At 45.2% G+C, this 23,784-nt stretch overlaps 1 protein-coding gene across 5 annotated transcripts in view; it reads right to left on the bottom strand.

Annotated features, from left to right (window-relative positions):
* The window catches only part of PHF3 (PHD finger protein 3), a 322,047-nt gene that overhangs the window by 205,243 nt on the left and 93,020 nt on the right, over nucleotides 1-23,784 (bottom strand). For all 5 annotated transcript variants that reach the window (XM_063916746.1, XM_063916748.1, XM_063916749.1 and 2 more), the window contains one exon: nucleotides 12,988-14,551. In XM_063916746.1, the coding sequence (XP_063772816.1) occupies nucleotides 12,988-14,551 (1,564 nt within the window). The remainder of the gene's footprint in view (nucleotides 1-12,987; nucleotides 14,552-23,784) is intronic.

Here is a 23,784-nt window from a genome sequence, read left to right as displayed (position 1 = left end):
AGGAACGGAATGGTAGGATTACACCCCGTCTTGGAAATGGTAACTCCCAATGGGGGAACCGATAGTCAGGAAGTAGTCCTCACCGAGAATAATGCAATGTATTGCCCGTGGCCCAGAGATGAGCTGCGATCAATCATTTCAGAATTCCCCGACCCTCGGAAGCATTTAGCCAGATGTCAGAAATTTATCAGAGATCTGGGTAATGTGTATGAACCGACAAACCAACATTGGCGGACATTTTTCAAAGCATGCCTACCCCCTAATATTGACACCCAAAAATTTACCACTGATTGTAGATTAGAGTCGGATAGTCCTATGACTGACAGAAACAATCAGGAAAATATAGAACAAATTAATAAGCAACTAGAGTTGTGTTTTCCCACTGAGTGGAGAAGAATTTTCTCCATAAAACAGAGGGAAAATGAAATGACATCTGAATATTTCCACGAGCACTGCAGGAAATGGACAGCTACATGGGGGTATTAGATGCAGGGAACGATACGAATTACAGGAAGGTAGCTGTGTCTGTGCTAATGGACGATTTGAAAAACCGGCGAGGAGGCACCTCTTCGAATTCCAGCTTGTATTCCTGGGAAACAATTTCTATTGCCCAGGGATCCACCTGTGAGTGAACCCAGATGTGGCTGAAAAGTCGAAGACGTGCCCCCACTGGAGCGTACTCCCTCAGGGGAGCCCCAGCATCATGCGGTGGATTTTGCAGAGGCCGGGGAGGACTTCTGTTCCTGGGAACTAGCTGTGTTGTGCAGCTTTTTTCCTCTGCCCTTACCTCTGGCAAGAAAGGACGTTCCACGTACTCTTTTGCTTTTATTTGAACGAAAGGACTGCATTTGATAATGAGGCGCTTTCTTAGATTGTGAGGGAATATAAGGCAAAAAAATCGATTTACCTGCCGTAGCTGTGGAGACGAGGTCCGAGAGGCCCTCTCCAAACAATTCCTCACCCTTGTAAGGCAAAAACTCCATATGCCTCTGAGTCGGCATCACCTGACCACTGTCGGGTCCATAAGACTCGCCTAGCAGAAATAGACAAAGCGTTTATTCTGGAACCCAGTAAACTAATGTCTCTTTGAGCATCCCTCATATATAAGACAGCATCTTTTATATGCCCTAGGGTCATTAAAATGGTATCCTTATCAAGGGTCTCAATATCCGCTGATAAGGAATCTGTCCATGCTGCTACAGCACTACAAACCAAGGCCGACGCAATTGCCGGTCTGAGTAACGTACCAGAATGTGTGTAAATGGACTTCAAGGTAACCTCCTGCTTGCGGTCAGCAGGATCCTTGAGGGTAGCCGTATCTTGGGATGGTAGCGCTATCTTTTTTGATAAGTGTGTCAAAGCCTTGTCTACCCTAGGGGAGGATTCCCACCGTATTCTGTCCCTTGACGCGAAAGGATACGCTATAAGAATCCTTTTGGGAATCTGCAGTTTTTTGTCTGGAGTTTCCCACGCTTTTACGCATAATTCGTTCAGCTCATGTGAGGAGGGAAAGGTGACCTCAGGTTTCTTTCCCCTATACATGTGTACCCTCGTCTCAGGGACAGGGGGTTCCTCTGTGATATGCAAAACATCTTTTATTGCAATAATCATTTATCGAATACATTTAGCCACTTTTGGCTGTAATTTTGCATCATCGTAGTCGACACTGGAGTCTGAATCCGTGTCGGTATCTGTGTCTACTATTTGGGATAGTGGGCGCTTATGAGACTCCGAAGGTCCCGGTGACATTGGGACAGACATGGGTTGACTCCCTGACTGTACCCTAGCTTCAGCTTTGTCTAATCTTTTGTGCAATAAATTAGCATTAGCACTTAAAACATTCCACATATCCATCCAGTCAGGTGTCGGCTCTGCCGACGGAGACCGTACATTCATACACTCCTCCTTAGGTGAGCCTTCAACCTCAGACATGTCGACACACGCATACCGACAAACCACACACACCCAGGGAAGCCCTTTTCTGAAGACAGGCTCCCCACCAGGCCCTTTGGAGAGACAGAGAGAGAGTATGCCAGCACACACCCCAGCACTATATGACCCAGGAAAAAACACAGAATGTTTACCCAGTAGCGCTTTTCAAGTATGTATATGCGCCAATTATGTGCCCCCCCTCTACTTTAAAACCCTCTTTCACCATGGTATCAAGCAGGGGGGAGAGAGGAGCTTCCTCTCAGCGGTGCTGTGGAGAAAAATGGCGCTGGCGAGTGCTGAGGGAGAAGCCCCGCCCCCTCGGCGGCGGGCTTCTGTCCCGCTCAAAATTCTTAAAAACATGGCGGGGGCTCTTTATATACATGTACAGTGCCCAGCTGTACATGTATATATGTACATTTGCCACAGGAGAGGTTTATATTGCTGCCCAGGGCGCCCCCCCTGCGCCCTGCACCCTTACAGTGACCGATGTGTGTGAGATGAATGGGAGCAATGGCGCACAGCTTCACTGCTGTGCGTTACCTCTATGAAGATCAAGCTGTCTTCTGCCGCCTCTGAAGTCTTTTCCTCTCATACTCACCCGGCTTCTATCTTCCGGCTCTGCGAGGAGGAGGACGGCGGCGGGCTCTGGGACGGACGGCGAGGGTGAGACCTGTGTACCGATCCCTCTGGAGCTAATGGTGTCCAGTAGCCTAAGAAACAGAGCCCTGAAACTCGGAGAAGTTGGTCTGTTTCTCTCTCCTCAGTCCCTCGATGCAGGGAGTCTGTTGCTAGCAGGCTCCCTGAACATAAAAAACCTAACAAAAATACTTTCTTTACAGGAAACTCAGGAGAGCTCCCTGAAATGCACACAGTCTCCACTGGGCACAGTATCAAACTGAGGTCTGGAGGAGGGGCATAGAGGGAGGAGCCAGTGCACACCCAGATCCAAAGTCTTTCTTAAAGTGCCCATGTCTCCTGCGGAGCCCGTCTATACCCATGGTCCTTACGGAGTCCCAGCATCCTCTAGGACGTTATAGAAAAAAGTTATCTACTATCCTATATATTGTCTCACTACATATTCTGAAGATGGAAGGGATTTATTTTGGATTGAATATAGGCTCAAGTATTTACACATAAATGAACAATATAGATATGTCCTCATACATCTTTGCTGCCAAGAGACCCTCTATTTACCATGTGAGTGCAATTATAGACACAGGCACTGCTTGATCATCTATATAAGACTTCACTATAAGGTTCTTATTGTTTTATTATATATTACCGTACTACATATGAGCTGATCAATAGTGGTAAGTCATCACAGATTTGGATTTGTAGTGGCGACGGTATTAGGGTCCCACACACACAATCAGTGTGGATTAGGAATGAAGCCACCAATGAAACCTGCATGAAGTATCTGGTATACTGATCTAACAAGTTAATGTTTTATTCTTTAGCTTTCCTTTTTTCTTCCCTATTTTGACTTGATGCATATTTTCAATCAATCTATAAATTTAAGAAAGTATTGGAGCATATGTTCAACAAGAGCTATTTGTGTTATTTGTTGTCTATATAGATGTCAGCTTACATTTATGGGCCCTAAACTTAAGGCGACCTACCCGACGGCCGATACGGCAAATGGGCGACCCAGCGGTGGGGGGAGAGGTGACGGGAGGAGTTAAGATTCTTTACTCCCCCCGTCACCCTGCTCCATAGCAGTGCAAGCTAATATGGACGAGATTGTCCATATTGGCTTGCATGCATAAGCGACCTGGCACCAAGGGTGAGCGAGCGCAAGGCCGTGCATCGTTCATCGTGGGTGCCTACACGCTGAACGATATGAACGAGTTCTCATTCATTAATGAACGAGAACGTTCATATCGGTCAGTTCTATTGCCTAATGTGTAGGGCCTATTAGACTCTGTGTGAGTGCAGCACCACTGGGGACGCATGTGTCACCAATCCACTGGATCTTTAAAGAACATTCCAATTAATCAGCAGAAAGAAAGTTCTAGAAATCAACTCTGCCACAGTTGTGTTTACTCTATGTACTGCTCACCAGGTCAAAAAAATCTTCATCTTGAACAGTAAACATAAGGTCAGTTCTGGACCGATCAGCTTGTTCTTCCACTTCTTCAGCACTATTTCCATTATTACTTTATGACCCAGAAGTACCTTTTGTGGTGCAATCTTCCAGTGTATACATTGTCTTACACAGCCTTCAAAGCAAATTTCCCCACACTGCACGTGCACTACAACATGCAACTTGCAGTCCCCTTGGAACCAGCCCTCACTATCACAAATTGCAGCAGCAGGGAGATGTATCCCTGGGTTGATAACAGCACATGTATGCCCCTATAGACAAAAATTAACAAGCATCTCCCTACTCTATTATACCCCTTTCACATTGCACAAATAACCCGGTATCGACTCAGCATATTGCCGGGTCGACACGGGTTAGTGTGCGATGTGAAAGGGGCCTTGGAGAATTTCTGGGTCACCTGACCCGGTAAATCAACCTGGGTAATAAGAAGGGTTATTCCCGGGTTGCATACCGGTTCAGGCACAGTGTGAATGGGTTGCTGGTTTGATGCGACCCGGTACCCATTCACAGCACAGGGAGAGGCGGCGCGGAGATGAGCTCATTTCCCAGCGCCGCCTTCACCCCCGCTGCCGGATCCGCCCCCCGCTGCTGTGGCAACTGACCCGCATATTGCCAGGTCGGACAATCAGCGAAAGGGGTAGCAGAGTCTCTAATGCCGGATCCCAACCGGGAAGAATCTGTTTCCAATTCCCGAGTGAGATCCGGCATTGGAGATGTTAAAGGGGTATTACTAAAGAGATTAAAAAAACGAAAAGAAAAAAAAAGATAAGGGGAACATGAGGAGCTAGACTATGTAAAGGAAGTGGGTGGTCTGACCTTTTTCCCTGTTTCTTTCCCTTGAGGAATGGGTTATTAACCCACAGTATATCTGCCATGGAGGACAGAAGAAGAAATAATGTTTGATGCTGAGCTGATGTTACACAATATAAACAATAAATGTATGTCTGACATAGGAAACAAAGCATCTTCCTTAATAGATCTAGGAACTTGTGCAACTAAACAAGTGTAATAATAAACTATTGCATCAGATAACAAAAAGCTAGACATTACCGGTAAATGTGATAGGGTGTGAGAAGCTGGAAGTGTTGGAGGTTGGCACTTTAAAAATATGGGCATTCTCGCACAATCATTTACAAGGCAAAACCAGCTTGGTTTTGCCTTGTAAATAATTGGCGCTTTGCAAATACTGCCATTTCGTACAAACTCCCGCTCCTACAACTTCTCGCACCGCATTACATTTAACCCTTTATATTTTACTGCTACAGATGTGACACGAGTCATCTTAAACAGTATAATGTAATATTCATGAGTTTTGCAACATTGCTTTTAATACATCTTTAAATTTTAAATTTTAACAATGATGACAAATTCAGTGAGCATTACAGAAACACATTACTTTCTTTTTCTCCCTTTCATTATACAAAAATTTACCTACAGCAAAGGAGCAAGTGTTCTCGATACCACAGGTTCTCACTATTGTAAAGGTGGGGTGCAGACTGCAGTCAGTAATTAAATTCTGCTTCCTCCCCGAAGAGTCCCCCCTTCCCATAACCTGCTCCCAGCTGGATAAGGACAAGCACTTGCAATACCATGGGCGTGACAAAAGAAATAGGATTTCCCATAGCAACTGAATAATGGTAAAATAATCGTTCTGGTAGACTTACCGTTGATAACTCTATTTCTCCTAAGTCCACAGGATAACATTGGGATATGAGGAAGCAACAGTGGATTGGCACCAAACGATCAAAGCTTTTGGCCTCCCAGAATGCAATGGGCCCATCCCTATATCCCCGCGTCCTAGCTCAGGCAAATCTGTTGTTTTCCAAAGCTCAAGGCAGGAGCATCAAAGAAAGCCCTAATCATCCGAGAAGAACACACATGCACACCCTACCGTACAAGAAGGAAGAGGTTAGTGAGTGAAAGGATCCTCAAATCAGGTGCGTCAGGGTAGGATCCCTGTGGACTTAGGAGAAATAGAGTTATCAACAGTAAGTCTACCATAACGAGTAATTCTCCTGCATGGTCCACAGGTTATCCACACAGGATAACATTGGGATGTCCGAAAGCAATTTAGTGGTGGGGATGCTCCTGACTGGACAGGAAAATCCTTTGCACGAATTCAGCGCCCTGATAGGCAAAGGTATCAAAGGTATAATGTCTATTGAATGTGTTAATGGAAGGCCATGTGGCTGCCTTACATATCTGTGCTGCTGAAGCACCACAATGTGCTGCCCATGACGGACCTACCTTACAAGTAGAGTGAGCAGAAACATTAGCCAGAACAGGGAGATCAGCTTGAGAAGATGCTTCTGAAATCATCATTCAAAGCCATCACGCCAGTGTTTGCTTGTCTGCAGGCCATCCTCTCTTGTGAAATCCGTAGAGAATGAAGAGTGTCTGTTTTTCTGATGGCGATGGCACTGGTACGATCAACGTAGATCCTTAAAGCACACACTACGTCCAAAGATGCATCTCCCGCAAAAAGGTCTGGCCCTTGGAAGGCCGGGACTCCAATTTCTTCGCTAAGGTTGAATTTAGACACCACCTTAGGAAGATACCCAGATTTGGTTCTGAGAACCGCTCTATCTTGATAAAAAAAAAAAATCATAAAAGGAGGGCGACATAACAATGCACCTAAATCTGAAACTCACCTAACTGAAGCAATAGCTAAGAGAGAACTTTAGCTGTCAACCATTTAAAGAGCCACTTATTTTAGTGGTTCAATTGGGGCACTTTGAAGGCCCTTTAGGACTAAACTTAAGTCCCAAGGTATTGTAAAAGGAACAAAAGGAGGTTGAATGTGAAGCATTCCCTGGAAAAAAAGTGTGCAAATCCTGTAGGTTAGCAGTTTTCTTTTAGAACCATATAGTCAATGCTGACACTTGCAGTCTCAAGGTAGCCACCTTTAGACCTTTGTCCATTCCTGACTGAAGGAATACTAGGACTCTGGAAACTCTAAAAGACCTAGGGTCAAATTTCGGGTCACTGCACCATTGAATATAGGCTTGCCATATTCGGTGATAAATGCGAGCTGAGGAAGGTTTCCTTGCTCTGAGCATTGTTTGAATTACATGTTGTGAGAAGGATGGAAGTCTCAAGAACCATGCCGTCTTGCTGTCAGGATGGAAGTCTCAAGAGCCACACAGTCAAAGACAGTCGATCTAGGTGCTTGTGATAGCAAGGACCTTCAGACAGTAGATCTGGACGTTGAGGGAGTAGGAGTGGAACATCCATCGACATCCTCTGCAGATCTGTGTACCAATGTCTCCTGGGCCAAGCCGGAGCTATTATTATCACGGCGCCCCTTCCTTGTTTTGCCTTTCGCATTACCCTGGTTAACAGGGCAATTGGTGGAAACACATAGGCCAAATGAAAGTCCAATCTCACTAACAGGGCATCGACAAAGATTGCTTTGGGATCCTTTGTTCTTGACCCGTATGCAGGAACTTTGTTGTTCTGACGGGATGCCATGAGATCCATCTCTGGTAACCCCCCACTTGTCTACCAGAACTTGGAAGACCTCGGGATGCAAAGCCCATTTGTTTGCATGAATGGCATGTCGACTGAGAAAATCCGCTTCCCAGTTTAGGAGTCCAAGAATGAACACTGTGCACAAGGATGGATGATGAAGTTCTGCCCACTTTAACGTGTGAATTACCTCCTTCATTGTGTTTTGGCTGCGAGTCACTCCCTGATGGTTGAGGTACACTACTGCCATTGCATTGACGAAGCGGATTTGGAATTATATCCTTTGCCTGAATAAGTGCCATATATATGGCCCGAAGTTCCAATATATTTATTGGCAGGCAACATTCTTCCTTGGTCCACTGCCCCTGGAAGCAACTTCTTCTCGACACTGTACCCAGCCCTGAAAGCTGGCATCCGTTGTCAGAATTTCCCAATCTGATATCCAAAAGGTTCTCCCTTTGTACAGAAGGGATGTCTGTAGCCACCAGGCTAATGACCTCCTTACTCCCAGAGGAAGGACCATAGTCTGTGTTTTTATTGTCTGATGAAAACCATTCCATTTGGAAAGGATCAGACATTGCAAAGGTCTCGAGTGGAACTGAGCATACTCCACCATGTCGAATGCCGACTACATCAACCCCATCACACATTGCTGCATGAATGGATGCCTTTTGACTGTGAGGGAGCTCCTGAATTCTTGACTGAATTTTGGATATTTTGTTCAGAGGTAAAATTATTCTCTGAAGACCCGAATCCAACACAACCCCCAAGTGAGTTATTCGTTGTTGACGGAACCAGGGACGAATTTGCCCAATTTATGAGCCAACCGTTTCTCTGCAAACAAGATATTGTCTGTTGCAGATGACACTGAAGCAATTCCTGAGATTGTGCTAGGATTAATAAGTCATTGAGGTATGGAAAAATCCTTATCCCCTGCTGACGGAGATAACATGCCATTACCACCATAATTTTGGTGAATACTCTGGGAGCTGTGGCCAGTCCAAATGGTAGGGCCTGAAACTGAAAATGTTGCTGGAGGATAGCAAACCTGAGATAGTGCTGATGGGACAGTGCTATAGGAACATGAAGGTAAGCATCCTGGATATCTAGGGATACCATAAAATCCACCGACTCCATGGCCAAAATAATGGAACGTAAAGTATCCATTTGAAACCGAGGCACCCAAATGTACTTGTTCAGCACTTTGAGATTGAGTATGGGCCGGAATGACCCATTTGGCTTCTTGACTAAAAACAGGATGGAATAAAAACCTTGTCCTCGTTGCGCAGGAGGAACTGGAATTATCACTCATGACTGAAAAAACTTCTGAACACTTGCAAAGCGCTGGCCTTCATTTCAACTGGAGACGAGCTGGTACAAAAAAAAACTTTGAGGAGGGTGTTTATTGAAAGCAAATGCATAACCGTGAGATACCGCTTCTTGCACCCAGGCATCTGTGGTGGACTGCTGCCAGTTCTGTGCAAAATGAAGAAGTTGACATCCCACCCTGGGGTCCCCAGGTGGAAATCCGCACCATCAGGCTGATGGCTTATCGTCTTCTGATTTGAAAGCCAGCCCTCTGGTAGCCCAATGCTTTTCAATTTTACCAGACTTGTCAGATTGAGACTGTTTTCCATAATCCTTTCCTTTTGCTTTTCTTTGAATCCGACAGGGTCGAAAAGTCGGAAATCTAGGTTTAGATTTGTGTGTGGAAGGAAACTTCACTTTCTTGGAGTCTGCTTCTGACTCCAAAATACTGTAAATTCTTTACCAAAAAGAATATGTCAAGTAAAAGGCAAAGACTCCAGAACCTTCTTGGATTCTGAGTCAGCTTTCCATGTACGTAGCCAAACCGCTCTGCGAGCTGCTACTGCTGAGGCTGATGCATGAGAGGCAAGTGTAGCCATATCCAAGGCTGCTTCTTCCACAGAAAATAGCAGCCTGTTTGATATGTGCAATATGGGATTTTTTATCTCTAGATGCCATTGAAAGATCATCCTCCAATGCATCAGCCAAGGCTGACACTGCTTTTGCCATCCAGGCTGAAGCCATGGCTGGTCTTATGATTTCCCCTGACAAAGGGAAAATGTTTTTTATAAAACAATCTATTTTCCTATCCGTGAAATCATTTAATGATGTTAAAGGCAGAGGTAATGTAGAATTTCGCACCAATCAAATGACATGCGTATCTACTTTGGGAGCCATCTCCATTTTTAAACAGTCCCAGCCGGAAGAGGATAAAGGGAATTCCATTTCTTTGGAATTCTAAATGTCTTACTGGGTGTAACCCAAGCCTCTTGCATAATTTCCGTCAGCTGTTCTGACCCAGGAAACTCAGTCCTAACTGCTTTGGGATGTTTAAACACAGGTGACTTAGAGTTTACCAAAGGCTCTGCTTCCTCCTCTAAGGATAGAATGGCTTTCATAGCACTAATTAGCTCAGGTATGTCTACTGAGCTGAGGCCTTCCTCCTCTTCTCTGTATGCAGACCCTGAGTGCAATGAGATCTCATCCTTCGACGAGTCATTATCTGAAACATGTGTAGACTGTGAAGATGTTGTTTCATGTCTATGTGATTTACTTACCACCGGTCTTACAGCCTGTTTTTGTTGAAAGGCTGCCGTTTCCTGTACTGGGTGTGATAAACCCCAGGTGGAATGTTGCATGTAAGGGTTAATAGGGTAGCCTATTCCTGGTATAGGAGCTGGCATTCTCTGCTCAGCTATACTGGATGTCTGTGCAAAAGCAGCCCATGGTGGTTCAACTTGAACCTGTGCCTGCCTTGGATTATTCAACAGGCTTTGGTGAAAGCTAAAAATGTGCACATACTCCAAATTGAAGCAGATCCTGAGAGGTCAACCCAGCTATGCAAGTCAAACATGAAATGGGTGCTGCTGTGGTGAGTGTATCCTCCTCACCCATGCCTCTCTTAGATATGATAAATAAATCAAACACCTGTACAGGGTTTACTACACAGTTTTGACTGCAATTACTTTAAAATTTGTTAAAGTGACATACAATCCGATCCCTCCCTGCCTTGCACCAGCATTGAGTATCGGAATACACAGAAACTGACAGAATTACGGTAAAGTCAGCAATCACACTAGCAATGAGTCACAGGTTATACATTAGTATAATAAGCAATATGAGGACATAATCAATTACAGTAACATTTTCAAATATGTAGGAGAAACACATTACTGCATTACTTTATATAGGAGTTTAACCGTATTTAGTCGCACAGCGAAAGAAATAGCAGCAATACAATACTTTACAGACTCATATGCATCAGGCACTTATCCAGCTATTCGTACTCAAAGGTAGATAGAGACTTTGGGCCTAATTCAGACCTGATCCCTAGGCTGCGTTTTCGTACAGCCTGCAATGTGGTCTGAAATGCGTATGCACCGCAGTGCGCAGGCACGTCGGTCTGCAGCAACGGAGAGCGATGGGATGGTGCGAGAAAAGTGATCGCACGGGCGATCGTAACGTGACCGACAGGAAGAGGCCGTTTGTGGGTGACAACTCACTGTTTTAGAGGAGTGTCCGGAAAACGCAGGAGGGACCAGGTGTTTGAAGGGAGGGTTTTTGACGTCAGCTCCGGCCCCAATCATCGCACTGGAAGAGTAAGTCCTGGTCTGTGCAGAAGCTCTCCTGCACATGCGATCACACCCCTGCACAGCAATTTCCCCCTCCCCCTGTAGGCGGCGACTACCTGATCGCAGGGATGCAAAAAGCGCACCCTAACGATCAGGTCTGAATTAGACCCTTAGTGCTGTATTACCCAGCTCAGGAGAGTGGGATACAGGGAGACTTCACCCCGCTTCCAAGATCGATTAATACGTTGAGTGGATCCAGATGCTATTAGTGTACACAACCGCCCCGTGACCAACCGCCCCGTGACCCTACAGTGAACACCAACGCACCAGTCATACAGCTGTCTATGCTGCGACTGGGTCCTTTTAGATATACAGCGTCTCAGACGGAAGCGGGAACTGAGAACATGGCGGGAAACTCTGAGGAAACTGGTCATGAACCGGGGGGGGGAGGAGCAACCAAGGGAGCGTCTTACTCCCCACTGCTGACCACCCTAGGGATCACAGCCTCATACTACCCCCCTGGAGCCTATGATCCCTGAGGCCTAGCGCTGGTGCACCCGAGGTGGCAGCCACGTCAGCGACTATTCGGTAGTCCCCATACCGAAACAGTGCGGCTGTGTCTCATGTTTCCCCTACTAAGCGGAACCAATGCCTTACCTCCTCCCCGTGCTCCGGCCACAGCCTGGTAACCTCTGCTGGACTTGCTAGTACATCCTACACAGACGCCCGCCAAAACAGCAATGTAGGCGTGGGTAAGCGTTGTCGCGACCCGGCGGGGAGCTGTTGGAGCGACTCTTTCTAAGGTACGTATAAGACGCTTTTTAGAAAGATGGCTCAAAGAAAACTAGTGAGACTATAAAAATAAAATTTAAAACTTATGTCTGATAAAAAAAACAGCAGCCGATTGACAATGGTCCGGCTCATGCCGCACCAAACAAAAAACTGATTTGCCTGAGCCAGGAGGCGGGAATACAGGAGACAGGGCCGTTGTATTCTGGGAGGTCGAAAGCTTTGATCGTTTGGTGCCAGTCCACTGTCGCTACCTCATATCCCAATGTTATCTTGTGGATAACCTGTGGACCCTGCAGGAGAAAACAAGTTAGCGCAATGTAAAATTGATGAATATTACCAGCAAGTATGAAGGTTACTTCATATACAATTTCACATGATAATGAAACTGAGCCTCTGGAACATTTGCAATGCAGTGTCCCCTAAAAGAGCCCAATTTTTTATCAGTATGTCTTAAGAGAAACATTTAAGGGATAAGGGCCTGCTTCAGAGATGTATGTAAATGCATTCACAGCTGCAAAGAGCTGTCTGGATTTGTAATAAGGCTCCCACCACCAGATTTGAGAGTTCCAGCATACATAGACGCTGTGTCAGTCACAGTTCAGTCAATTATATAGCTTCTGAGTAGCCCTACGGACAACTGCAGAAGATAATTGCTCAACTACAAACAAATCGGGTTTGCGCACTACTCTGAATCAGGCCTTAAATCCAGTGGCAAAATATCTGTGGATGGACAATAATGTGAAAATGCACTCTTATCAAGTGCTCCTGGCTCATACTGTATATGTACATCATATTAACCTTCAATAAAGCATGATGTGATTGCACTTGCATACAAACCTTCTGCTGATGTTAAAACTGAGCTGAACCCAATACTTTAACTGAACTCTTCAATTCAACACATGAGCATTACAATTTAACATTCACTGTAAAAGTGGTGTTCTGCAAAGGTGCTGCTGGGCTGGTCATATATATGGGCATTAAGAGATCAATGAAAATTATACAAAATGAAAATATAAGAACTGAACTGCTCAGGAAAAGCTACACTCTTCTGATCAAAAACATGGGGCACTATAGAATTATGAAGAGGCCTACCTATTTCCATGAAGCTTTCTGCAAGAACTGCAATGCCTGGTTGGATTCCAAACATACTTGTCACTTGGAGAAGTTACTTCTGTCCCTTCTTTTTTTACAGTAGGAATGTTATCTGGAATAAACAATGGTGGCTCATCAACAGATATACTTTTACTACTCCTTCTTTGGCGAGGCGGAAGAGACTTTTTTAGTTTAGTTTTTTCTTCCGAATGCTCAATTACTTCTTTATGTTCTCCATCATCCTTTGTCTGATTGCTGGCTTTTGATAAAACATGTTTGGTGAGAGACTTGTCAGAAGAATGGGACAAGTTCTTAGAATGTACATGAGATGCCACATGAAGAGTTTCCTTTACATTTCTTTGATCCTCTCTTAATGCTTCATCCAGTTGTTTTAACAGTGCAGAAGAATTACCTTTTTTACCAACTGAAAATGGTTTCTTCTTTAATTTAGTCTTTAAAGGAACATTATCAACATTTGTACTTTCAGGTCTTTTTTTCTTTACCTTAACAACTTTCAGTGTTTCAGACAGACTCTCAGATTTAGGACTGGGAATTGTATTTGTTTTAAATCTGCCCTTTTGAGTTTTAGAATTTAAGCTATCTTTTGAAATAATGTTTTTGGGAGTGTTTTTTGCAGATATTACCAATTTAGCTGAATTAGATTTTAGTTTTTTTGCACCTTTTCGCTTCCGACTTAATTTTCTGCAAACATCAGTCATGACTGGTATCAATTTTTCGGCAGCCTGTACATCATCAGCTTCCCAGCCTTCTGTATTATTTTGAACACCACTATCTAAAATGGACAATTCTGTATCAGAAGTAGATTTATTAATAGGATTTAAAACTTCAGTAGCTATGAAAGGTGTTTCAGTATCAATGTTCTCTTGGATAGAGCTGCCAGCAGCATTCTGCAACACACATTCATCATTAATTTCTGAATGAACCAATGGTTTAACACCCAAGTTACATTCAACAACTCCAGATAAAAGTGCAAGTTCCTGATGGACTTTATCATAAATTACATCTGTCTTGCTGTCTGCAGGTTGAAACATTTCATTATTAAAAACTTTTTCTTCAACAGGTGATTCCAAGACTTGATCTGCTGTTTGACCTCCTTGTGCATTATTTAGCTCATGTTTTGTATTTTCTTCCATTGCTTCATTAGCATTTGCACTTAGCATAATAAGAGCACCTTCATGTAAAATTTCAGCCTGCTCTTCTCTTTTTATTAAGACACTATCTGTATTAGATACAATGTCATTTACTGTACTAGAACACTCCTCTTTTATTGAAATGTTATCATCTGTAATTATTTTATCCTTAAGTTCCTTTTTTGCTATTCTTGTTGATCGCCTTGAATTTATAGGAGACATGCTTATTTGTTCTGATTGAATCATTCCTTTACTGCTTTTATCATTAGTTTCCATATGCAGAATATGCTCCTCATCTTCCACTTCATCAGTTGCTTTATCTTGTCTGGAAGGGTCAGCTTTTTTTGGACTCAAAACATTTACTGAATTTAAAGACTTCTCAATAGCACTTTGTCTCATGGTTCTTGAGGGTTCTGTTAAAACATAAATGCCATAGGGATATCAATATTATTATTACATTTAGTTTTATTAAAGAAAACAAAATATGCTGTCGAAGTCGGAAAATATTATGGTACACACATCACGTACAAACACCACACAGATGGCCTCCATGCGCGTACTTGTTCTGCCGTGCGTGCGCATATTCACAAGTTGCGTATGACCGCTCACGCGGTAGTGCGTATTAGCGCGTGGTATGAGTAACTACGGTAGCATTTGTATTTGCACGGAAAAGCCACAAAGACATATCTCATAATTAAGATCAATTTGGGTTTGGAGAGCGGACTAAAATAGGCGCAATGCAGCCAAGGTGCTAAAAGGCCTAGATAAATGTCACCACATTTAAAACAAGAAATACAATATGCAAAATTTTAAGCCCTTCTTTACACACTCGGCGCAACATACAAAAATACGTCCCTTATTTTCTTTCTTTCTTTTGGATGTCAAACTTCCTCCTCGTATTTCTTCTAGTGAAATAGGTCTCAGCTCCGTATGTTCCGGAAAAATAAAAAACAAAAACACCACCAATGTGCAGTTTCTTCTTATTTACAAATAGTCTCTATATACAATGTCTCTATAGTGAGATGAAAAACTTCTGCGTACCAAGATTCTTATGAACAAATATCACTATGTTGCTTAAAAGTAGGTTTTATCCTCTAAAACCTACTAAAACCTACTTTTAAGCAACATAGTGATATTTGTTCATAAGAATCTTGGTACGCAGAAGTTTTTCATCTCACTATAGAGACATTGTATATAGAGACTATTTGTAAATAAGAAGAAACTGCACATTGGTGGTGTTTTTGTTTTTTATTTTTCCGGAACATACGGAGCTGAGACCTATTTCACTAGAAGAAATACGAGGAGGAAGTTTGACATCCAAAAGAAAGAAAGAAAATATCTCATAATTAATCCACATAGTGCAAAATGTACACATAGGGGTACATGCAATTGCGGTCGAATTCCGGCTGGAATTCGACCGTTTTTAAATTCGACACAAATCGACAGTCGAATTCCGGCTGGGGGGTGCCGGAATTCGACATATTCAATACAAAACAAATTCGACAGTCCCGCTGTCGAAAAACGGAGGAATTGACGGATAAGTGCGTCCTGGATCCGACTTTTCCGACGGCGCAGAAATGGTTAAAAAACACGGGGAAAAAATGTGTGGGGTCCCCCCTCCTAAGCATAACCAGCCTCGGCTCTTTGAGCCGGTCCTGGTTGCAAAAATACGGGGGAAAAATGACGGGATCCCCCGTATTTTTACAACCAGCACCGGGCTCTGCGCCTGGTCCTGGTGCAAAAAATACGGGGGACAAAAAGCGTAGGGGTCCCCCGTATTTTTTGTACCAGCACCGGGCTCCACTAGCTGGACAGATAATGCCACAGCCGGGGGACACTTTTATACCGCTCCCTGCGGCCGTGGCATTAAATACCCAACTAGTAACCCCTGGCCGGGGACCCCTTAAATGAAGGGGTCCCCCCCAGCCACCCAAGGGCCAGGGGTGAAGCCCGAGGCTGTCCGCTCCCATCCAAGGGCTGCGGATGGGGGGCTGATAGCCTTGTTGAAAATGAAAGAATATTGTTTTTGCAGAAGAACTACAAGTCCCAGCAAGCCTCCCCTGCAAGCTGGTACTTGGAGAACCACAAGTACCAGCATGCGGGGGGAAACGGGCCCGCTGGCACCTGTAGTTCTTCTGCAAAAAAAATACCCAAATAAAAACAGGACACGCACACCTGTGTCGAAAATGCCCCGTTTTTCGACTTTTTTGGGAATTCGACCGCAATTGCATATACCCCATAGCCCACATGCACCACACCAGCAAGTTATACTTTTTTAAAAGGTACAATAACAAAGGGATTCACCTTTACAGGATATGAGGGGACAGCATTAGGTTAGGAGGTGGTGTTTGGTATCTAACTGTAGGGAGTGATTCCATGGTAACTCAGGTTACAAGTGACACTCTAAGTTGACATTTAAACCAATATTTTTACCACATAAAAATAAGATTTTACTTACCGATAAATCTATTTCTCGGAGTCCGTAGTGGATGCTGGGGTTCCTGAAAGGACCATGGGGAATAGCGGCTCCGCAGGAGACAGGGCACAAAAAGTAAAGCTTTTTCCGATCAGGTGGTGTGCACTGGCTCCTCCCCCTATGACCCTCCTCCAGACTCCAGTTAGGTACTGTGCCCGGACGAGCGTACACAATAAGGGAGGATTTTGAATCCCGGGTAAGACTCATACCAGCCACACCAATCACACCGTACAACTTGTGATCTAAACCCAGTTAACAGTATGATAACAGCGGAGCCTCTGAAAGATGGCTTCCTACAACAATAACCCGAATTAGTTAACAATAACTATGTACAATTTATGCAGATAATCCGCACTTGGGATGGGCGCCCAGCATCCACTACGGACTCCGAGAAATAGATTTATCGGTAAGTAAAATCTTATTTTCTCTATCGTCCTAGTGGATGCTGGGGTTCCTGAAAGGACCATGGGGATTATACCAAAGCTCCCAAACGGGCGGGAGAGTGCGGATGACTCTGCAGCACCGAATGAGAGAACTCCAGGTCCTCCTTAGCCAGAGTATCAAATTTGTAAAATTTTACAAACGTGTTCTCCCCTGACCACGTAGCTGCTCGGCAAAGTTGTAATGCCGAGACCCCTCGGGCAGCCGCCCAAGATGAGCCCACCTTCCTTGTGGAGTGGGCCTTTACAGATTTAGGCTGTGGCAGGCCTGCCACAGAATGTGCCAGTTGGATTGTGCTACAGATCCAACGAGCAATCGTCTGCTTAGACGCAGGAGCACCCATCTTGTTGGGTGCATACAATATAAACAACGAGTCAGATTTTCTGACTCCAGCTGTTCTTGCAATATATATTTTTAATGCTCTGACAACGTCCAGTAACTTGGAGTCCTCCAAGTCACTTGTAGCCGCAGGCACTACAATAGGCTGGTTCAGATGAAATGCTGACACCACCTTAGGGAGAAAATGCGGACGAGTCCGCAGTTCTGCCCTGTCCGAATGGAAAATCAGATATGGGCTTTTGTAAGATAAAGCTGCCAATTCTGACACTCTCCTGGCAGAAGCCAGGGCTAGAAGCATGGTCACTTTCCAAGTGAGATATTTCAAATCCACCTTATTTAGTGGTTCAAACCAATGAGATTTTAGAAAATCCAAAACTACATTGAGATCCCACGGTGCCACTGGAGGCACCACAGGGGGCTGTATATGCAGCACTCCCTTAACAAAGGTCTGGACTTCAGGGACTGAAGCCAATTCTTTTTGAAAGAAAATCGACAGGGCCGAAATTTGAACCTTAATAGATCCCAATTTGAGACCCATAGACAATCCTGATTGCAGGAAATGTAGGAATCGACCCAGTTGAAATTCCTCCGTCGGAGCACTCCGATCTTCGCACCACGCAACATATTTTCGCCAAATTCGGTGATAAAGTTGCACGGTTACTTCTTTCCTTGCTTTAATCAAAGTAGGAATGACTTCTTCCGGCATGCCTTTTTCCATTAGGATCCGGCGTTCAACCGCCATGCCGTCAAACGCAGCCGCGGTAAGTCTTGAAACAGACAGGGACCCTGCTGAAGCAAGTCCCTCCTTAGAGGTAGAGGCCACGGATCTTCCGTGATCATCTCTTGAAGTTCCGGGTACCAAGTCCTTCTTGGCCAATCCGGAACCACTAGTATCGTTCTTACGCCTCTTTGCCGTATAATTCTCAATACTTTTGGTATGAGAGGCAGAGGAGGAAACACATACACCGACTGGTACACCCAAGGCGTTACCAGCGCGTCCACAGCTATTGCCTGCGGATCTCTTGACCTGGCGCAATACCTGTCCAGTTTTTTGTTGAGGCGAGACGCCATCATGTCCACCATTGGTCTTTCCCAACGGGTTACCAGCATGTGGAAGACTTCTGGATGAAGTCCCCACTCTCCCGGGTGAAGATCGTGTCTGCTGAGGAAGTCTGCTTCCCAGTTGTCCACTCCCGGGATGAACACTGCTGACAGTGCTATCACATGATTCTCTGCCCAGCGAAGAATCCTTGCAGCTTCTGCCATTGCACTCCTGCTTCTTGTGCCGCCCTGTCTGTTCACATGGGCGACTGCCGTGATGTTGTCCGACTGGATCAACACCGGTTTTCCCTGAAGCAGAGGTTCTGCCTGGCTTAGAGCATTGTATATTGCTCTTAGTTCCAGAATGTTTATGTGAAGAGACGTTTCCAGGCTTGTCCAAACTCCCTGGAAGTTTCTTCCTTGTGTGACTGCTCCCCAGCCTCTCAGGCTGGCGTCCGTGGTCACCAGGATCCAATCCTGTATGCCGAATCTGCGGCCCTCCAATAGATGAGGACTCTGCAACCACCACAGAAGAGACACCCTTGTCCTTGGAGACAGGGTTATCCGTAGGTGCATCTGAAGATGCGACCCTGACCATTTGTCCAACAGATCCCTTTGGAAAATTCTTGCGTGGAATCTGCCGAATGGAATTGCTTCGTAAGAAGCCACCATTTTTCCCAGGACTCTTGTGCATTGATGTACAGACACCTTTCCTGGTTTTAGGAGGTTCCTGACAAGCTCGGATAACTCCTTGGCTTTTTCCTCCGGGAGAAAAACCTTTTTCTGAACCGTGTCCAGAATCATCCCTAGGAACAGCAGACGAGTTGTCGGCATTAACTGGGATTTTGGAATATTCAGAATCCACCCGTGCTGTTTTAGCACTTCTTGAGACAGTGCTAATCCCATCTCTAGCTGTTCTCTGGACCTCGCCCTTATTAGGAGATCGTCCAAGTATGGGATAATTAATACGCCTTTTCTTCGAAGAAGAATCATCATCTCGGCCATTACCTTTGTAAAGATCTGAGGTGCCGTGGACAATCCGAACGGCAGCGTCTGAAACTGATAGTGACAGTTTTGTACAACGAACCTGAGGTACCCCTGGTGTGAGGGGTAAATTGGAACGTGGAGATACGCATCCTTGATGTCCAAGGATACCATAAAGTCCCCCTCTTCCAGGTTCGCTATCACTGCTCTGAGTGACTCCATTTTGAACTTGAACTTCTTTATGTACAGGTTCAAGGACTTCAGATTTAGAATAGGCCTTACCGAGCCATCCGGCTTCGGTACCACAAAAAGAGTGGAATAATACCCCTTCCCTTGTTGTAGAAGAGGTACCTTGACTATCACCTGCTGAGAGTACAGCTTGTGAATGGCTTCCAAAACCGTCTCCCTTTCGGAGGGGGACGTTGGTAAAGCAGACTTCAGGAAACGGCGAGGTGGATCCGTCTCTAATTCCAACCTGTACCCTTGAGATATTATCTGCAGGATCCAGGGATCTACCTGCGAGTGAGCCCACTGCGCGCTGTAATTTTTGAGACGACCGCCCACCGTCCCCGAGTCCGCTTGAGAAGCCCCAGCGTCATGCTGAGGCTTTTGTAGAAGCCGGGGAGGGCTTCTGTTCCTGGGAAGGAGCTGCGTGTTGCTGTCTCTTCCCTCGACCTTTGCCTCGTGGCAGATATGAATAGCCCTTTGCTCTCTTATTTTTAAAGGAACGAAAGGGCTGCGGTTGAAAAGTCGGTGCCTTTTTCTGTTGGGGAGTGACTTGAGGTAGAAAGGTGGATTTCCCGGCTGTAGCCGTGGCCACCAAATCTGATAGACCGACTCCAAATAACTCCTCCCCTTTATACGGCAAAACTTCCATATGCCGTTTTGAATCCGCATCGCCTGTCCACTGTCGCGTCCATAAAGCTCTTCTGGCCGAAATGGACATAGCACTTACCCGTGATGCCAGTGTGCAGATATCCCTCTGTGCATCACGCATATAAAGAAATGCATCCTTTATTTGTTCTAACGACAGTAAAATATTGTCCCTGTCCAGGGTATCAATATTTTCAATCAGGGACTCTGACCAAACTACCCCAGCACTGCCCATCCAGGCAGTCGCTACAGCTGGTCGTAGTATAACACCTGCATGTGTGTATATACTTTTTTGGATATTTTCCATCCTCCTATCTGATGGATCTTTAAGTGCGGCCGTCTCAGGAGAGGGTAACGCCACTTGTTTAGATAAGCGTGTTAGCGCCTTGTCCACCCTAGGAGGTGTTTCCCAGCGCTCCCTAACCTCTGGCGGGAAAGGGTATAATGCCAATAATTTCTTTGAAATTATCAGCTTTTTATCAGGGGCAACCCACGCTTCATTACACACGTCATTTAATTCTTCTGATTCAGGAAAAACTATAGGTAGTTTTTTCATACCCCACATAATACCCTGTTTAGTGGTACCTGTAGTATCAGCTAAATGTAACGCCTCCTTCATTGCCAAAATCATATAACGTGTGGCCCTACTGGAAAATACGGTTGATTCGTCACCGTCACCACTGGAGTCATCGCCTGTGTCTGGGTCTGTGTCGACCGACTGAGGCAAAGGGCGTTTCACAGCCCCTGACGGTGTTTGAGTCACCTGGACAGGCACTAATTGATTGTCCGGCCGCCTCATGTCGTCAAACGACTGCTTTAGCGTGTTGACACTATCCCGTAGTTCCATAAATAAAGGCATCCATTCTGGTGTCGACTCCCTAGGGGGTGACATCCTCATATTTGGCAATTGCTCCGCCTCCACACCAATATCGTCCTCATACATGTCGACACACACGTACCGACACACAGCAGACACACAGGGAATGCTCCTAACGAAGACAGGACCCACTAGCCCTTTGGGGAGACAGAGGGAGAGTTTGCCAGCACACACCAAAAGCGCTATATATATATCAGGGATAGCCTTATAATAAGTGCTCCCTTATAGCTGCTTTGTTATATCAAACTATCGCCATAAATGTGCCCCCCCCTCTCTGTTTTACCCTGTTTCTGTAGTGCAGTGCAGGGGAGAGACTTGGGAGCCGTCCTGACCAGCGGAGCTGTGAGAGGAAATGGCGCCGTGTGCTGAGGAGATAGGCCCCGCCCCTTTTCTGGCGGGCTCGTCTCCCGCTATTTAGAAAAATTAGGCAGGGGTTAAATATCTCCATATAGCCTCTAGGGCTATATGTGAGGTATTTTTAGCCTTTATAGGTAATCATTTGCCTCCCAGGGCGCCCCCCTCCCAGCGCCCTGCACCCTCAGTGACTGCCGTGTGAAGTGTGCTGAGAGGAAAATGGCGCACAGCTGCAGTGCTGTGCGCTACCTTTTGAAGACTGCAGGAGTCTTCAGCCGCCGATTCTGGACCTCTTCTGACTTCAGCATCTGCAAGGGGGCCGGCGGCGTGGCTCCGGTGACCATCCAGGCTGTACCTGTGATCGTCCCTCTGGAGCTTGATGTCCAGTAGCCAAGAAGCCAATCCATCCTGCACGCAGGTGAGTTGACTCCTTCTCCCCTCAGTCCCTCGCTGCAGTGATCCTGTTGCCAGCAGGAATCACTGTAAAATAAAAAACCTAGCTAAACTTTTTCTAAGCAGCTCTTTAGGAGAGCCACCTAGATTGCACCCTTCTCGGTCGGGCACAAAAATCTAACTGGAGTCTGGAGGAGGGTCATAGGGGGAGGAGCCAGTGCACACCACCTGATCGGAAAAAGCTTTACTTTTTGTGCCCTGTCTCCTGCGGAGCCGCTATTCCCCATGGTCCTTTCAGGAACCCCAGCATCCACTAGGACGATAGAGAAATATGCTTAGGAGTACTAAATAATGATTAGCCTACTAATAATACATTCTTCTTTATTTCCACATGTTCAAACAATTAAAAATAATTGCACATAAATGAATACAAATTGTTTTTGTGTGGTAACTCAGGTTACACTAAAAAGACACAGCTTTTTTTTAAGATCATATAATGTAATATTTCTGCTCTTATTGAGGTGTGAAGTTGCTACAATTTATTTATGAAAAAGCCACTAAATCATAGATGATGATATAACATATTACACATGTTTATGATAAGAAATGAATTATTTATAAAAAAAAATCTTGGTAACTCAGGTTACAGGGTATGGTAACTCAGGTTACAAGAGGCAAAAATGTTGATGGAAGTGCATTCTCTGGGTCCTAGGTCTTTTGATACACATCAATTTCAGTATCAAAATCATACACCATTCTATTTCCTTGCATTACTAGCCTTGGAGTTAGTAAAAGATACAGGATATGACACATATGATACATCAGAATCATCCACTTTAAAACGCATGCCAATTTTGCCAACCAGATTTAGACACATGATCTTAACCTCACCATCATCTTCCATTTCACTCTGGCAGACAGCAACATAACGATATGATGTTTTGCGCTCTCCATCAAACTTAACAAGAACATACGTTCCAGGTTTGATTTCTTCAACCCTGGGCCTATCTGGTTCATGAACTTGGGCTTCATCTTCTGATGGAGAAGACCTGTACACTTCCTTGTAAAAGTTATTCCTGGACCTCTTGTTCACAGACTTAGCATGTTTTGTTAACATGTAGCCTTTGGGTTCAAACTCTTCTAAACGCAGGCAATGGACTTTTCCCTAATTTTTTTTCAAAATAGCTTCTCTTTTCATTGCTGGAAGCGTTTTTAATGCATCTTTTCTTTTCTGACTGCTTTTTTTTCACTGCAAGCCTATGAGCTGCTTTGTACTCATCATATTTTCCTTCATCCTTCAATTTCTGTCTCCTTCTCCTCATTTTTTCCGCTGGTGTTAGTGCCATCTTACAGTGGGATGCGGTCAAGATCCCGCCGGACGGAATCCCGGCGGTCGAAATACCGATACCGGAATCCTGACCGGTACAATCCCGACATATTCTCCCTCCGTGGGTGTCCACAACACCCATAGAGGGAGAATAAAATAGTGTGCCAAGCGTAACGAGGCACTGTGCCCGCAGCGTGGCAAGCGCAGCGAGCCCACAAGGGACTGCGTTCCGCTCGCCACCCCTGTCGAGATTGTGCTGGTCAGGATTCCGGTGTCGGTATTTCAACCGCCAGGATCCTGTCCAGCGGGATTTCATACTGATCTCCTTACAGTAATACCCCTTTTCCACTAGCTCAAAAAACACGGGTAAATGCACGGGGGCGCGTATTTACCAATGTTCTTTAATAGCAGAAAAGCCCCCCCCCCCTCCCCTGCAAAAACTCTGATCAAGTGACCCGTGAATCCTACCCGGGTAAATACCTGGGTAGGACACGGGAATGATCCGGGTAGGGTTGTAGTGTAAACGGAAGCCGCGTCGATG

This window comes from Pseudophryne corroboree, chromosome 4, assembly GCF_028390025.1.
Source record: "Pseudophryne corroboree isolate aPseCor3 chromosome 4, aPseCor3.hap2, whole genome shotgun sequence".
In the NCBI taxonomy this organism is placed as follows: domain Eukaryota; kingdom Metazoa; phylum Chordata; class Amphibia; order Anura; family Myobatrachidae; genus Pseudophryne; species Pseudophryne corroboree.
The sequence above is the reverse complement of the archived record's forward strand: the minus strand, read 5'-3'. Positions and strand labels throughout refer to the sequence as shown.